This window comes from Numida meleagris, chromosome 25, assembly GCF_002078875.1.
Source record: "Numida meleagris isolate 19003 breed g44 Domestic line chromosome 25, NumMel1.0, whole genome shotgun sequence".
Lineage (NCBI taxonomy): Eukaryota > Metazoa > Chordata > Aves > Galliformes > Numididae > Numida > Numida meleagris.
In genome coordinates this window covers 377,736-394,284 of record NC_034433.1, presented here as the reverse complement: position 1 = coordinate 394,284, position 16,549 = coordinate 377,736, and the positions used below count along the sequence as shown (strand labels likewise).

The 16,549-nt window shown below is 61.0% G+C and overlaps 1 protein-coding gene across 5 annotated transcripts in view; it reads right to left on the bottom strand.

Annotated features, from left to right (window-relative positions):
* Nucleotides 1–14,113, bottom strand: part of LOC110388209 (receptor-type tyrosine-protein phosphatase V-like) — a 34,905-nt gene extending 20,792 nt beyond the window's left edge. The window contains exons 1-7 of one of the 5 annotated variants that reach the window (XM_021377237.1): nt 9,282–14,112; nt 8,016–8,293; nt 4,385–7,860; nt 3,437–3,500; nt 2,001–2,267; nt 1,190–1,459; nt 286–552 (exon numbers count right to left, since the gene is read on the bottom strand). In XM_021377237.1, the coding sequence (XP_021232912.1) occupies nt 286–552; nt 1,190–1,459; nt 2,001–2,267; nt 3,437–3,500; nt 4,385–4,450 (934 nt within the window). In that variant the 5' untranslated portion in view covers nt 4,451–7,860; nt 8,016–8,293; nt 9,282–14,112. Of the gene's footprint in view, nt 1–285; nt 553–1,189; nt 1,460–2,000; nt 2,268–3,436; nt 3,501–4,384; nt 8,294–9,281 lie in introns of those variants that run through there. The other 4 variants (XR_002432823.1, XM_021377236.1, XM_021377235.1 and 1 more) reach the window with 4 other exon arrangements.

Below are 16,549 nucleotides of genomic sequence, written 5' to 3'. Positions count from 1 at the left end.
GCCCTTCCAACCCAACCGTTCCATTGCTCTCTGATCTCTAAGGTCTCTCCCACTCAAAGCTGCTGTATGGTTCTATAATTCTATTCTGACCGTAACCAAAGGAGACCACAGGCTGCCTGTCCCCTCATCTACAACCATGAGTCCCCAGAGCTGGGTCCTGGGGTGGCTTTCCACCCTTTGCACCCAAGGTGCTGGCACATTCACATTCACACTCAGAGGCTGGACCAGAGGCAGGGAGAAAGCCACAGCCACCGAGGCCCCCCCCACCCCCATTCCACGACTCACATGTCCATGCTGTGGCATTGGGCCCCTCCACGGTGTAGGGCCCGGCCACAGCGCTCAGCCCCAGCCAGTACTGGGTGCCGGGCTGGAGATGCTGGAAGCTGTAGCTCGTGAGGCCCCTCTTGGCTGACAGGGTCTTGGTCACCGTCTGGGTGAGGAGGTTGCGGAGCACGAGGTGCAGCCAGGCAGCCCCCCCAGCGCCCGCCCAGGTGGCCGAGAGGCTGGTGCTGGAGCTGGGGCTGAGCCTCAGCTGGGTGGGGATGGAGGGTGCTGGAGGGAAACAGCGAGATTGGGCTGTGCATAAGTGTGCTGGGGGCTGCCATCGCCCTCCTCCTTCCCCAGGGTCTCCTACGCTACTCTGCCCTCTGCATTGTCACAGGGGCTGGAGATGCCCCATGTCCCTTCCCAGGTGAGCTGAGGGCCTTGTGAGGTCCCTCCATATTTTTTCAGGCTGTGGGACAGCCCAGATAATGCAACATTTGTGCAGCTCCCACCAACCGAGGCCCTTTGCTAAGGCTGCCCTCCTCCCATGGTGCTACCGAGCAGAGAAGCCCCACCGAGCAGTGGGGCCCCACAGGGCAGGACGGGTGTGTAGGGCTGCCCCATGGTCTGACGCTCCAGGTGCTGGCGGCCCTTGCCACATCCCTCAGCTCACAGCATGGTTAGTGGGCACGGTGGTGAGGGGTCAATGCTTGGACCTGGTGATCTTAGAGGTCTTTTCCAACCTTAGCGATTCTATGACTCTGTGATGAGCTCCCAGCTGTTCCCCATCCTCCACAAACTGCCCTTTTCAAGCTGAGATCCTCTTCCCCTTCTCCTCCACCCCATGCGTTTCAACCCTTCCTTCCTAAACCCTTCATCCCGCCCAGCCCTTCCCTGCGGAGCAGGCACACCCATCCCTCCCTACCTGTCCACTGGTGGATACTGGTGCTCGCCTGGCCGGCCCCAGCCAGCGTGCTGACCTTCAAGGCGTACTCGCTGCCAGGAACCAACCCGTCAAACAGGAACGCGGTGGCGTTTGCTGGGACCGATGCATTTCTCACCAGCGTCTGCGAGTCGCTGTGGTACAGGGTGAGGTGGTATCCATCCCGCTGCCCGCTGGCGGGTGCCCAGGAGGCGTGCAGCGAGGCCGGGCTGCCGCTGCTGCTCAGGCTCAGGTTGCGGACGGGTGAAGGACCTACATGAGGCACGGCGTGGATGGGGTTGGCGGGCTGTCCTGCTGTCGTGTTGCTCAGGAGCTGGTGGGATGGGGCTTTCTGCGGGTGAGGTCCCGCCAGCTGAGTCCACAGGGCCCAATCCGCCATGCACAGCCCCATCCGCTCCCTGCCAGCCCCCTGCCCTCCCACCAGTAGTGTGGGCTGCCGCACCCCCACTCTGCCCCTTTCGGTCATTCTGCACAGTGACTGATCAGGGCAGGGAAGCTTGGCCCAGGACACCACGGCCCATCCGAACCCATCCCTTCTCCTGGCCAAGCCCTTCCCTTCAGCTCTGCTCTCCTGTCCCAGTTTTTTTGCCTTCATTTGCACCACTTTGCTCAAGGGCCTTCAGAGGGATGCAGGCTCCCCAGCTCTGCCCCTTCCCCTAACCCTTGCCATGAGCCAGGGGGGCCTAGAGCAAGGCTGGGGACTGACAGTCACTGGCAGAGATGTCCCAAAATCACGGAGCAGGTGCTGCTCCCCTGCAGCTCTTAGACCTGCAGCCCCAGGGGAAGCCCTTACTTGTCTGTGCTGTGACAGTCTGCCTGGCGGTGTCCATGCAGCGGAGCGCGGCGGTCACCTCAATCTCATAGTGTGTGCCAGGGGTCAGCCCGTGGAACCAGAAGTTGGTGGCGTTGGGTCCCACAGATCCATTCTGCAGCAGCGTGCCCGACCCCAGGGGGGAGAGAGTGAGCGAATAGCCCTCAGCACCCCCCTCCGGCTCATCCCAGGAGAGGAGGAGCGAGCCTGACCGGCCCTGGTCGCTGGCGCTAACGTTCAGGATCAGCCCTGCAGGAGCAAGAAGGGATTGAAGGCTCCATGGAGCAGAGGCACCGTGTGAAAGAGGTGCTCCTGAGCTTCTCTTGCATTGCAGAAAGTCTCCAAAGGCTTCAGGCCATCGCCTGCTTTGCACAGACAAACCCATGTCTGCAGTGTCTGGGGATGAGGAAGTGGCATACGGGGCCTTAGCTAATGGATATGTTGGTGGCCAAAGCTGCCATCAGATCCCTGCCCTTCGAGCTGCTCAGGACCCACATGCACTGACCCTGTGTACCAGTGCTAAGCTGCAACAGGACCCCTCCATGCTCCATCTCTGCTCCCATCCCCAGCTCTGCAGCTTATAAGCAGCTCTAGTGCTAATAAGACACTTGTGTAATCATTAGCACTTACAATTTGCAATGTGCAACATGTTGGAACAGGCTTACCTGGGGCCTGGCAGGGCAAGAAAGCTTTAAGGAAACACAGCTATTGCCCCAGGGAGCCGCCTGGGGCTGCCTTTATGCAGCAAAGAGCAGTGTGGGCTGAGCACAGGGCACCTTTGGGACTGTTCAGGTGCAGTGTGTGCCCTCCCTACAAAGCCAGAGAGGCGCAAAGCTTTCAGAGCGATGTGCAATTTCCACTTCATGCAACGCTGTCATTTAGAGGCAGTCACTGGGAAAACAGGGCAGCACACAGGCAGCACGCAGGCTGAGCCAGCTCCCTGGGAAAGGCGTTTTGAGCACCATCTCGGAGCAGTCTGAGTGCAGATTTGGGAGCAGGCTGCTCGGGAAGGGTGACGGGGATGCGGCCGGGGTGGCAGCAGCCTGCAGAGCTGAGCTCCTCCTGAGGACAGCCAGAGGGGCTGCACCCTGCACAGAGTTCATGCAGCAGTGGTTTTTCACTGCGGGATCCCTCTCACCTCACCGAGGTATGAGATCTCCACCCATGTTTGTTTGCTTGTCTCAGGTTTCCAACAGCCTGAACTGCCTTCGTCCCTCACTTAGCAATGGGCTGCTTCACCTCCGCGGTACAAACGTCCCAGCTCCCCAAACCAGCCGGACGCATCCTGCAGCCCACGGTCACAGCCCCGCTCCCACCCCATGGAGAACCTCTGCTGACCACAGCACCATGGGCCGCATCCACATCCGGGTCCCCCCCTGTGCCGCTGCTGCAGATCACCGGGCAGCCGGGGGTCTCACCTCTGTCACCAGGTGCGTCCCGTGCCTCCAGCCCTGCCCGCGCTGTCCCATTGCAGCCCTCTCCCTGCGGGACAGAAAGGATCCGAGTGAGACGAGGACAAGGTGAAGTGCTCAGAGCTGGGGGGCCCCTGGGAGCTGTGACCCCTGACACTGTCACATCCCGGGAGAGCACAGGTCACACCGTCACCCTCTGGCCAAGGCAGGGGACAGACTGAGCAGGCGGAGCATGGGGGGCTGCCCCAACATTTAGTGCAGCTCCTGGGCCCACTGACCAGCACGGAGCCGTGCTCAGAGGGCAAGGGTGTCCCACCAGCACGGCCAGGACACAGGGAGGATCTGAGCAGGGGGAGCTCCGGACAGGCGACCTCGCTGCCCCTTCCCCACAGCGGTGGGGGTCGGGGAGACCCCAGACCTCAGCCCAGCTGCAGAGTTGAGGACATGAGGACTGCAGGGCGCGTGCTGGCAGGACCCCCATCACCCCACAGCCTGCTGGTGAGCAGGGTGTGCCCTGCTTTAGGCTGGGGACAGTTCCCCCACATTAAAGGAAACCTCTGCCCACTCCCTGTCCCGCAACAAGCGGAGTAATCATTATTTGTTTCCCCCATTGCTCTGCGGGCTGACTCATTTCTGGCTTCCTCCCAGCCCCAGTGTGGTGTTTTGGGGGATTGTGCACAGGGGGGAGAGGAGGGGCTCGGGACCCCCGGGGGAGCCTGGCAACCATGGCAGCAGGAACACCGGGATACGAGGGCACGGCGAGGAGGGGTGAGCGGAGCAAAGCGCCAGCTCGTAATTGCTAACGCTGCTAATTCGGTGCAGCTGCACAGCTGGAGAGGCAGCCCAGAGCGATGCCGTCATTCCTCAGCGGGGTAGGACTATGCGAGCCCCCACCGCCAGCACGCTCCGAGCCAGACACAGACAAATGGGGGGGTCCAAGAGATGGGGGCTTACCTCCGCCAGGGTCCCCAGGAGCCGCGGCACCCACAGGACGAGCAGCGGCAGAAGCGGTGGCCTCATGGGGAGCGGGGCTGCGGATCAGAGGGGTGACACGTTGGGGTGGGGGCTCCTCAGCAGCGCCTGTCCCCACGCAGCCCCACGTCCCAGCGCCGCACGCATCCCCGCACGCTCCCCAAGTGCCGGGGTGACATCAGTGGGGATGAGCGACGCATGGCAGCGCGCTGCCCGTCAGCAGTGCCAGCTGTCCCTGGGCTGGGAGAAGTCCAACGCGGGCGTGTGCTCCTCGCTGCGTGCATTTGCTATTGTTCCCGTGGCTCCGCGTCCCTCTGCGGTGACACTGCAGCTGTCCCCGTGCGGTGCGGGCAGGGAGCGGCTCGCTGGGGGGCTGCCAGGGGGGACTCTGCGCGGCTGCAGCACTGGTTAGCCATCAGAAGGAGTGCTGCAGAGTTGTGGGATTTGGTGCGGAGAGGGGAGGAGACAGGACGGGACGGATGGCGGCTCGGAGCCGGGAGGGAGTGCCCGAACCAGCCCCCAGCGAGGGGAGGGAGCGCAGCGCCGGTGCTGGGGGGCATCGGCACACGCGTGGGTGCGTGGTGCTCTGCGCACTGTGCGCCCTTTGGCCGCGTGTGCACGGATTTCTGTGCAGGGTGCAGATGGAGAAGGAAAGCTTTGGTTCTGCTGCGCGGGGGATGTGTGCCTCCGTGGGATGCACGTGGCACAGAGATCGGATCTGGGGGTTGCACACACTGAGAGCTTTGTGTGCTGCGTCGCATGGGTGTGAAGGTGCCTGCACCGCGCTTTGCCTGCCTGGGTCCGAGCTGTGCCCTGCGTGCTCGTGGCTGGAGGATCTGCACTTTGCAGCGCTGTGCCCCTTGCTGTGAGCGGGGCTGTGCTTTGTGCGATGCGGGGCCGTGTCTGTGCAACGCGTGGCTGCGTGCCAGCTCTGATTCAGAGCAGAGATGCCATTGGCTTCACATCAGCGCCGGAGATCTGGGACAGTGCTGGAAGAGCTTCAGCGGCGCAGCCATCCCGGAAGCCAGCGCAGCCTGTGTGGCCGTGGGAGTCTGTCCCAGCAGCCAGCGTGCTCACCAGCAGCAGCTATTCAGGCCGTGCCTATCGTCAGCTGCCCGAGCTGTCAGGATGTGATCCCATGGGGCACGGCCCCTAGCTGGCCCCAGGGCAGAGGATTCCCTCCCCCAGAGAGTTGGAGTTTTGTCAGGTGGGGCCCATGAGAACAAGATCGTTCCCTGGTGCCTGGGCAAAGATGTGGGAAAGCCCCTGCCAGTAACTGGAAGCAAAGCAGGCAGCTGTTCCCACAGGTCCTGCACTGGGACCTGCTGAGAGCCCCCAGGGTATTGGGGCCACCCAGGAAAGGGGGCAAAGCATGACAAAGGGAGTGCCCTTCTCCTTACATGGGGGATGACAAGGAGGGTGCCAAGAGTCCTGCTCCCTGGTCACGGTCGTGTCCCTGCAGAGGCCCAGGCCTCCCCAGCTGGAGCGGGCCAGGCCTCGAGGCAGCCCCCAAGACACCTTGCATCTCCCATGCAGATGAACCAGAAGTTCTCCCCTAATGAAGACTCACGGCACAACAAGCTGAGCTCCCTGCAAGTGCTCTGTCCCCAGGGCTGTGCTCCGGCTGCTCCCTGGCCATGGAGCTCCAGGTTCTGCGCAGGGCAATGCCTTGGCTTTAGCACAGACAAGCTTAATACAGACAGCTCAGGAGAGGCCTGAATGCCAAACATGCAAATGGTGCAACTGCTCAAGTGGTTAAAAGCTCTCAGGGGACCCCCAGTAGGCATTTGGGACCGAGGTACATCAGCACTGGGGGAAATGGAGATGACCCATCAAATCACAGTGCTGACATGGGTCAGCACAGCTGGGGACACCCATCCTGCTGCTGAAACCAGCAGAGACCCAGGAGCTGGTCAGCACCTGACAGCAGCTGAGTACAGGGCAGATGCTCACAGGTGCTGGCGTTGTTTCTCCAGCCACTTGCATCGAGTGGGAATCCCCCTCTGTGAACGGGGGCAGAGGGAAGTTTGGGGCTGACAGTGGGGAGGGCACTGTGTCCCAAGGCCCCTTTCCAGCTGGGAGGAGGCTGGAGCTCCCCACTGCAGCGAGGCATGGCCAGGATTACCCAGGGGCCCAGGGCAGGAGCCTGGAGGCTATAGCTGGACCAGATGCATTTGCAAAGAGGTTTTTGCTGATTCTATCTTCCCGCATGCCCTGACATAGGGCCTCACAGAGGAGTGACTCCACATCATGGCTGGGTACACAGGGCTGCTTCCTAGGGGTGGCCCTGGAGGGAGGCAGGGGCTGCAGGGAGGGCAGGGATGAAGTGGAGGAGTTGGCAGCTGGTGAAGTGGAGACTGGGGGTTTGGATGGAGAGCTGAGCAGGATGGGAACTCTGACCCAGAGGGACAGGGATGGAGGACCCCGGGAAGAGATCTTCATCCCTCAGTGCAGGTGATAGGAGGCAGTGTCCTCTGCAGTGGCACAGATGGGAGATTTTCCTGGGCTGCAGGCTCAAGGTGGGGCTCGTTTAGCTTTCAAGCACACCAGAGAGCTCTGGGCCAGCCAGAAGACAGCCCCTTTCCCTGGAAGTCCTGGGAACTGCCAGTCCTGAGCCTGCCCTGGCAGCTCAGCTGGGAGCGAGCTGGGTCTGCCTGCACTCACTGTGCCCATCCAGCCCCTCCAACCTCGTTTCACACACCCCTGCACCAGCCCACCAGCACCTGTGTCCCATGCCCTGCTGCACCCTCCATGCACAGGGCGAGCAGAGCCAGGATCCTGCTGGCCTTGGGGACACGTCCCTGCCACCCCCACCAACTTCATCTCCGTGCTGTGCCTGTGGTGCAGACCAGCCCGGAGCGCTGCCAAGAGCCAAACCCAGGCACTATCCCCGGCGCCACGGGGCTCAGCAGCCGCCCATGCAGCATGGATGAGCCGCTCATTATGTGCCAGCACTGCCCTCTATGTGGCCACCCCAGTGCCACTGAGCCACCGCAACAGGGACGCGGAGGGAGAAGCCGTCAGCTGGGGATGCCAGAGCCCCTGTGCAGTCCCCCCCGACGATGAAGCCTTTTGCTGTTCCAGACCCAAAAACAACTGCAGAAGGTTTCTCCACCCAGCGGCTGGAAGCAGGCCTGGAAACTCGGGGGCTGCCGAGTCATCACATTTTCCGTGAAGCAGCAAAGGCTACCGCGAGGCGCAGGGGGAGGGGGACGCCCAGCGGATCGTGAGCACTGGAATGCTGGAGCCCTTTGCATTCTGTGCCACTTATGCCCTGGGAATGGTGCTGGTTCCACGGGGCTCATCCCTGCTCATTCGTGTTCCACATCCAAGCGTGGTCCCTCTGCCTGGGGGAGGTGGGGGACCTGACGGGAAGCAGCAGCAGGAGGGAGGATGAGGGTAAGGTGTGCAGCGAGGCATGAGTCTGAGGCGCCAGATAATTCCTGGTGTCACAGGGTCTGCAAGGTGACAAAGTCCCAAAATCTGGGCATGGGTGATGCCACACCACCCCAAAGGACACAGCTGTCACCCAGAGAGGTCACAGTACAGCGGGACACAGCTGTGTCCAGGCCCTGCACCACGAGCAAAGCTGTCACACAGCACTCCTGCTCACCTGTGGGCACTGTGAGCACTGTGAGCCATCACTCCCTGAGCAGGATGCCTTGCAGCCAGCCTGGCACCCTGCATCACCCCCTGGTTCAGGACACTGGTGCACTGCAACCCGGCTGGGAGCAGCTCAGGGGTCCCTGTCCTGCCTCCATCCCACGGCAGCATCCCTCCGCTCCCAGTCCCTCCAGTCACTGTCTCTCCTCACGCTCACGAGCACCGTGGGCTGCCCCAGGCCATGATTTCTCCCCGCTGCCAACTCCAAGCACTGAGCACTGCCTAGGGCTGCAAGGGAGGAACAAGGAGAACAGGGTGCATCACTGTGGGGGATGCAGGTGCTGCTGGGATCCCTCCCTCTGCGAGGTTCACACGCTGCAGGGCCAGGACCCTGAGCTCCGCAGCACCATGATGCTCTCGCCCCAACCCTTCACAGGTGTTTGATGATTTCCATGCTGAGCTCTGTCTCCTGCCCCACACCTTCCAACACTGGAGCTCTTCCCATTTTGCAGAGGGGACATGCAGGGCAGAGCTGTGCTCAGGGCCAGGCGGATGGTGGATGCCGGGAAGGCGAGGGGGATGGAAGCAAGTCCCATGCAAGGTGATGCTCTGCACCCCCCTGACTGCTGCTGGTGACACAAGGGACCTGGCAGCAGCTCCTGGGATGCCTGTGAGCATCAACCCAGCTGGGAAGAGCAGGGCTGCGGGTGACTCAGAGCACGCCCAGCAAGCCGGCAGAGCCGGGCAGACCTGCTTTGCCCTCCTGGGGTGTGAGTGACTCTGCTGAGGCTGAGCAGACTCAGTCCCCTTCCTCTGGCTGAGGCAAGAGACACTGCACAGGGAGGGCTCGGAGCAGCCTGCATCAAGAGCAGCACCCGCTCAGCCCTCTATAATCTCTCAAACCATCACCAGTAGCCCCGTGGGGCACTGCTCCCACCCCGGGATGCAGTGCTGGAGAGCAGTGCACAGGCTGACGCTGAAGGCACACGGTTCTGCCAGGACCCCTGCACCCACGGAGCCAGGAATGTGCTTCTGGCAATGCTGTGAGCAGCTCCCAGAGCCCTGCACTTGACATGCAGGGAACCCAAGGCACACATTCCCCTCGTGTAACATCACTGGCACAAATACAGGAGCTGCCCCATCTGCTGCAGCCCACCCCCGACAAACAGCATTTTGCCCGCGCTGTGCCATGTAACATGGGAGCATTCAGGCTCCGTTCCCACCGCACGCATCCCGGCTTCATCTGGAAAAGATGGGGGGAGGAGTGGACCGGTACCTCTGTTGGTGGGAGTCCCCGGCGTGATCCACATCCCGTCCCCGTGCGCGGCGCTGGCTCAGCGCGCTCCCACTCGTTTGCTGTTTGCTCCCGCGTGTGCACGGCTCTGACGCTCAAGTCTGGGCTGGTCCAGGGGAAGGCCCGCCTGGGCTCGCCCCGCGGCCGCAGGATGCCACGGGGATGCAATCAGTGCGATGGAGATGTCTCCGTCAGCCCCACGGCTCAGGGGTCTGCACCGCGAGGAGGGCAGGGATGCAGGTAGGGGGGAGGGCTGGGCATTGCTCACAGCCCCCCCCCACCATGAGCACCATGGCGGGGGGATGCTGAGATGGGACCTTTGGAGACAGCGAGCATCCCATTGTGTTGTGATTGCAGAGAGACTGGGAGGGCCCTAAGGGCACAGTGGAGCCAGCACAGGCATCCAAACCCATGTTCCATCCCTGGAGATACCCGTGGGCTGTGAAGAGCTTCGCTTTGCTGCCCTGAGTGCCATCAGGGCCTGGAGTGAGAGCCCCTCACTGCGTCACTGCCCTGCTTGGAGGGAGGTGTGGAGTGAGGAGGGTCAGCATGTTGGCTGGGAAGGTCCCAGAGCCCACCAGGAGCGCACTGCCACGTCGTCACCATGGGCCATGGTGTCCTGGCAGTGGTTTGGAGGAAAGCCATCGCCATGGGAGCAGCTCCCACAGACCCCTCTGTCACCTCGATGGACGCAGCAGGAGGAGATGTGTTAGTCCTGAGCACGAGGACGCTGTCCCTGCAGCCGCAGCCGAACTTGCCGCCCGCAGCTCACGTCTCAGGGCTCTTCAGCAGCAGGTCTGCCTGCCTCAGCCCCACGCGGGAGCAGCGAGTTTCTTCCACCCCCGGCTTGGCAAAATCTCTGCAGAGAAAAAGGAGAGGGCCAGCAGCACCGACTCCATCCAAACCAGCCCGCCCTCACGGGAGGGATGTGAGGAAGCCTTGGACACTGCTGCAGCTTGCAAAAACACAGGGTCCAAATTTGGAAAGCGGCTCAGCTTCCAAATACCACCACGAACCGAAAAACTCACCTCAAAATGAAACCAGCCCCGGCCCTTTGGTTCCAAGCTTCCTGTGTATGAACAAACCTGAAGGACGGCTGTATTTGCACACAAAAGGGTTTGTTTTGGGGAGAAAGGTCTCTCTCTTTTTTTTTCTTTTTTTGCAGGAGTAAACACGGGCCCTCCCCATCCTCCATGCCCGCAGGCAGGAGCAGCTCAGGGCGAAGGCAGGGCAACGTCCCATCTTGTTCCCTGGCTGCTTTCCCTCCTCTCTCTGGCAGCAATGGCTGCACCACCGCCACGCCGCACCACCAACCAGTTTGCCCCATCCAACACCAGTACCCACCCCACGGGCAGAGGCACGCTGCTCTCTCCTCCCCAGCTGCTGCTTTTTGGGTCATTTCTTGGACACGGTGCTGGCAATTGCTAAAGAGTTTGCTGGCAGCTCTGCCTCCCCCCCCTGGGTGCTGTGGTTCTGGAGCAGGGGTGAAGTGTTGGCAGAGGGATGCAGACTCAGTTCCTCCACCATTGCCTGCTGGAAGCCTTCTCCCAGAGCCCTGTGTAGTCCCCGACCCTTCAGTCTGAGCTGCTCAGCTCAGGCTGGTGGGACTGTCCATGGGGTCCTGCACAGCAACACAGAGCTCTGCTCTGATTTGGTGGCCCCAGAAACATGTCCATGGAGGTGACCTCGGGACTGACCAAGCCGATCAACTTGGTGGAGCTGTGGGCATCTGTTCATCTCAGGGAGCTGGACCTGATGTCCTTTCAAGGTCCCTTCCAACTCAAACCATTCTATGATTCTAAGACTGGTGTAGGGGCACAAGAAGGGCCTTGGGACTTGGAGATCTTCTAGATGCCCTATCCAAAGCTCTGGCAAGAGCTGCTCTCACCTCTGAGCTGACACAGCTGCCCTGCCCCAGTTTACCCTCCATGTATGGGGCAGCGCAGAGCTGCTGTGCTGCTGGAGGGGAGGGAGGGCCGTGGGCGGGATGTCGGTAACGAGGTGGCTCTTGTGAACAGGGGGTTTGGCATCTGGGCCATGGAGCCACGCTGTCCTGCCTGTCCTGTGGGCGCTGTGGCCATGGGTCCAGGGCTGCCCCAAGACTCAGGGTGATCAGCTGTCCTGCTTGGTTGGGAGAGCCTAAAACAACAAACATTGTGGAGTAAAGGAGCGTCTTGCTGCTTTTTCCTGGTCAGATGGTTTCCTGTTTTCTAAGCAGCTCCTCCAGCTCCACTGGGGCAGAGGACTTGTCCGTGCAGAGCTCGGCCCCGCAGCGAGCCCTCACCGGGGAGCCAAGCTGCGGGGTGTCTGGGACAGAAAGGGCTCTGGGGTCAGAGAGCTGCAGCAGAGTCCTGTAGCAGCAGGCTGCACTGTGCTCTTCTCTCCGGGATGAAAGCGCCATTAGCATGGTGCTGTACCCACGAGGCTGCAAGGTCAGCAGGTGAGGCAGAGATGCGTCAGGGTCCTGAGCAGTGGTGCATGCATGTAAGGTCACCTGCACGGCGGCACTGCCCCCCAGCACCCCCACATCCCACTGCCCCCAATCCCCCTGCCCAGCCCCTCTGTCCCCACCGCTTCTTCCTCTGCCCTCCCCTTTGCCCCCCCAGGGACAGGAGCAGATATTTGTTTGGCTGACAAACATCCTCTTTCCCCTCTGCTGCTGAGCATTATGAAAAAAATAAGTCTATTGGCAGGGAGTCTGTGCTGACAGCCAGGCTGCAAGCGTCCAGGCCTGGGGACAGTCTGAGCCCTCGCAAAGGGGATGGGCAGAGGGGACAGCAACATGCGAGGTGGCTGCCACTGCGACAGGAGAGCCCTCATGGTCTGCCCTGGGTCCGTGACCCTGCCAGCATCACAACACTGGCTGCGGTTGGGATGGAGAAGTGTGCAGATATTTGTGCCCATTTCTGCCCCCTCCTTGGCTGCGGTCTCCTGGGAGCACCCGCAGGTCCAGAAGCAGCAGGACGTGGTCCATGCGGGGGCAACCCAAAAACACAGGATCATAAAATCACAGAATGACAGAACCATAGAACATTAGAATCACAGAATCATACAAACATGGAACCATGGAATCACAGAATCATGGAATTATAGAATCATGGAATCATAGAATCTCAGAATCACAGAATATCCCACATTGGACAGGACCCACAAGCATCACCGAGTGCATCTCCTGACTCCACGCAGGACCACCCAAAACCATTCAAACCCAAACTCAAAGCCAAAAGCCAACTGAGATGGCCTTGCTGCTGAAGGGGGAGCGGAGGGGACACCAACACCTCAGTTAGCTGCTCAGAGCCCCATCCAGCACGGACACCCAGAGCTGGTGCACAGCCCCATGTCCAGGTGGGTCTGAAGATCTCAGAGGAGGAGACCTCACAGCCTCAGGCCCCTGAGCAGCACCCCACCACCCCCACAGCACAGCAGTGCTCCTGATGGTCAGAGGGACCCTCCTGGGCTCCCAGTTCTGCCCGGTGCCTCCTGCCCTGCTGCTGGGCTCTGCCTCCCTGCCCCTCCCTGCAGGCATTTATGGCCATGGATGGGATCCCTCAGCCTCCTCTGCTCCATGCGGTGCAGCCGCAGCTCTCTCAGCCTCTCCTTGCAGCAGAGATGTTCCAGTCCCTTCACCACCTTGGTGGCCCTCCACTGGGCTCTTTCCAGTGCACCCAAGTTCTGTGGGGTCCAGCAATTGACTCAGCACTCCAGGTGCAGCCTCACCAATGGCAACCCACCCATACTCTGACGCTTTAAAAGAGAGCGGGGGAACTGCATGCAAGGATCTGGAAAACGTGGCCTTAATTCAAAGATCCATTGGGTCCTAGCTCTACAGTTTGCCCAAGAAAAGAGGAAGAGGCGCTGGGGTGAGTTGTGCAAACATCTGCATGGAGGGAAGGACACGTCAGCAGCTGAGAGCTGGAGGAGCCGCACTCTTGGGTCACCTTCACCCTATGGCCCTGGTTTGTTGGACAGCCCCTTGTGCCCATGGGCACGGCTCCCTGCAGAAGCTGCTGGCAAATCCCTGCTGCTCTGAGCCGTGTCGGATTCACAGCTCTGACCTGTGCTGGGCTCACATGGGGCTTGGTGCGCTCAGGGTCACACACACACGCTGTTTTTTAGCCAGGTTCAGAAGCTGAGCCCCCGTGGACTGCCAAAGTCAGCATCTGCTTGGCTCGCCGCACCTCTCCGCACCGGACGTTGGCTATTTTTAACTGCCCCTGGTTTGCTTTTTTCTCTCTTGCTGTTATCGCGGGGCTGGGGGGGCTCTGTGTGCTCTTTGTGAGCAGCTCGCTGCCGATCCCAGGCCAGATAGACCCGTGGAAAGCCAGCGCTGCTCCCCCCAGCCCAGTGGTGCGTGGGCGCGGGCTGTCTTGCAGCAAAAATGGAAGTGGCTGCTTCTAACCGCTTCCTTTCTCCCCGGGTCTCTCTCTCCCTCCTGCCCCTCCTGACAACTTCGTTTCCTGTTATTGATAACGGCCCCTGCACCCGCTGAGAGGTCCCTGCGCTCTGTGCCCCCGCGGGCAGCACACGGCCCCCAGCCCAGCATGGGCAGCACCGAGGGCTGCAGGTGCCCAGATCTGAGCGCCACTTTGGGGAATTTCAGGTTGTTCTGTGCCTTTTTTATTTCATTATTATTTGCAGAGGGAATCGCTTTGTCCGCATACCCTAGAGACAGAGAGTGGCTGGGGATCTTCTCACCTCTGAGAGCCTTCTTCCTCCCGGTGCTGTGGGCTGGGGGCTCCTGAGAAGACACTGCATGTGCATCTCGTCCATAGGAAACCCGCAGTGCACCGCCATGAGGCCCAGCCCTGTGTGGGGCGGACAGCTTCCTGGGGAAACGGGGGCACGCAAAGGTTGCCCTTTCCAATAGCAGCGGGAGGCAGCCACCCGTGCAGCAGCTGTCAGCACAAGCGACAGGCAGCTGAGCACACACTGGGGCTGTGCCCCCCATGGTGGGGCTGGGGGCACCGAGCCGCCCTGTAGCTCTCTCTGTGCCCCTGCGGTTTCTCCTCAGATTTCTGTTGCATGTCTCAGCACCATGGGGGTCTGGCCCCATGGGACGGCTTACGTCCCCTCTGCCCTCACCGCTCGATTTAGGAGCAATCTGCAGTGCATGATGCTAAACCGAATGATAGGAGCTTGTTCCCTCACGGGAGAGGGATAAACCACGCTGATAGAAAGCAACTCCACAGCAGGAGAATGCCCCTCCAGGGGCTGCCCTGTGCCCATGCAGCCCTATTAACCCCCGGCGGCACCGGCTGCATCGCTGCCAGCCCCACACACGTGGGGCCGATGGGTCACTGCTTCACCTCCGCTCTCTCTCCGCAAAGTTGGAGGGCAGCTCAGCATGTCTGCAAGCGATCCAGCAAACAAAAAGTAGCTCTGCTCAGAAGGAAAAGCAAACAGCGCAGGAGAAATCTGTGCGAAAAGCCATCCTCTTGCTTCTCCTTGAGGAAGGGAGCAGTAGTGCCGGCTTGGCAAGTTCAGCCGCAGATACCTTAAAAAAATTAAACAGCACTTCCAGACAGAGCCGGGCAGCGGCAGGAGCAAAGCCCGCACCGGCAGGCTGCGTCCCTGGGAGCAGTGGGAAGGTCACACACCGCTCCCAGCCCTCCGTCCCCAGCAGCAGCCCCACGCGGGGGGTGTGTGGGGGTCCGGGCTGGGAGCGGAGCAGCACCGGGGGCTGTGTGCCCGCAGCGGGGCCGGCTGCACGGCGCAGTGCTGAGCGCCTGGGGTTGTCCTTGGGAATGCGCTCGTGCAGAGGAAGCTGCTCCGGGAAAAGCAATCTGCAGAGCGCTCGGCTCAGCTGCCGGGTGCTGTCCCTGGGTGCATGACGCTGAGCCCCCCGATGCTGCACTGTGCCCGGGCTGCTCGCACCTCCTGTGCTGGCTCTGTGGGATGCTCGGGGTGATGGCACAGCCCTCTGTGCACCTGCTGGGAGCCGATCAGCCCCGCCGACAGAGGCTGCTGGATCCTGAGTTGGCCGCTTCACCTTCACACTCATGAGCGATGTTTCGGCAGAAAGGAGATGGGAACATTTCCAAAAGCCTGCGGGACATCCTCAGCTCCAAACTGTGTCAGCGGGAGCCCTGCGTGAGCACCAGACCCAAAGATGATGGAGGCCTGGTGAGAGCAGAGCGTGGTGCGGTGGGTGACCCCAGGGGAGCGTGGCCGTGGGGCACCATCAGAACTTTGGGTGCTGGAGCAGTGCCTGCACAGTCACCTGTGGTGGTGACTACGGGGCCATGGTGCTGAGAGAGAGAGGCTGGGGGGTGTGGGGCAGGGTTTGTGCTCAGGTCTGGGGGGCAGAGATGGGAAAAGAGACTGCCTGGGGGAGAAGAGCTCCCACCTGGAGCTGGGAGCTGCTGTTTGTGCGGAGGAGCTGTGGGTGTGGATGTGGGCAAAGGGTGCTCAGGGTGCAAAGTGACCTCGTGGAAGTGGAGTTGTAAAATGCAAATGAACAACCCAGGGATGAACCTAGATGTCCCCAAAGCAGCAAATCTGTAGGGCACTTTCTGTTGGGGATGCTGAAAATAAAACCACTGCCACACAGTCCCATGAAGGTCCCTGTGGCTCTGCCACAGACCTCTCAAGCCCCTAAATCACAACACGTGACCCTAATGCATTGATACAGCTATCCAGAGGGGACAGCCTGACCCTGACCCTAACCCTAACCCTAACCCTAACCCTAACCATGACCCTAACTCTGACCCTAACCCATGCCTGGCACACTGAGCACTTCGCATTGGGCCAGAGGTGGTGATGCTGTAACAGCCTCATCCTTTTCCTTTGCGTCTGATCTTCTATCAGTAGTCCCCATCACCATCCCTCAGCACAGCTCTAGGCTTCATCCCCAGCTCCTGGAAGCAAACCCTTGCCCACCTCCTGGCCTTAATCTGCCTTTGCTGCATGACAAAGGGACCTCAAGACCTTGGTGAGTGCTGTGGATCTGCGTCAGAACAGGAGTGAAGGAGCATGTCCGAACGGTGTGAAGTGTTGCCCACATTGCTCATTGCTGTGCACTGGGGATGCAGTGAGGATGGCATGCTCCGGGGGACGGGGGACAGTGAGTCAGGAGATGGGCATGCAGCAGGGCTCCTGTGTGAGGCAGGGAGGGGGGAAAGGAGGAGGCACAGCTGTGACCCCATGGGGCCCACCCCATCCTCCATCCTCCATCCTCCATCCTCCATCCTCCATCCTCCATCCTCCATCCTCCATCCTCCATCCTCCATCCTCCATCCTCCATCCTCCAT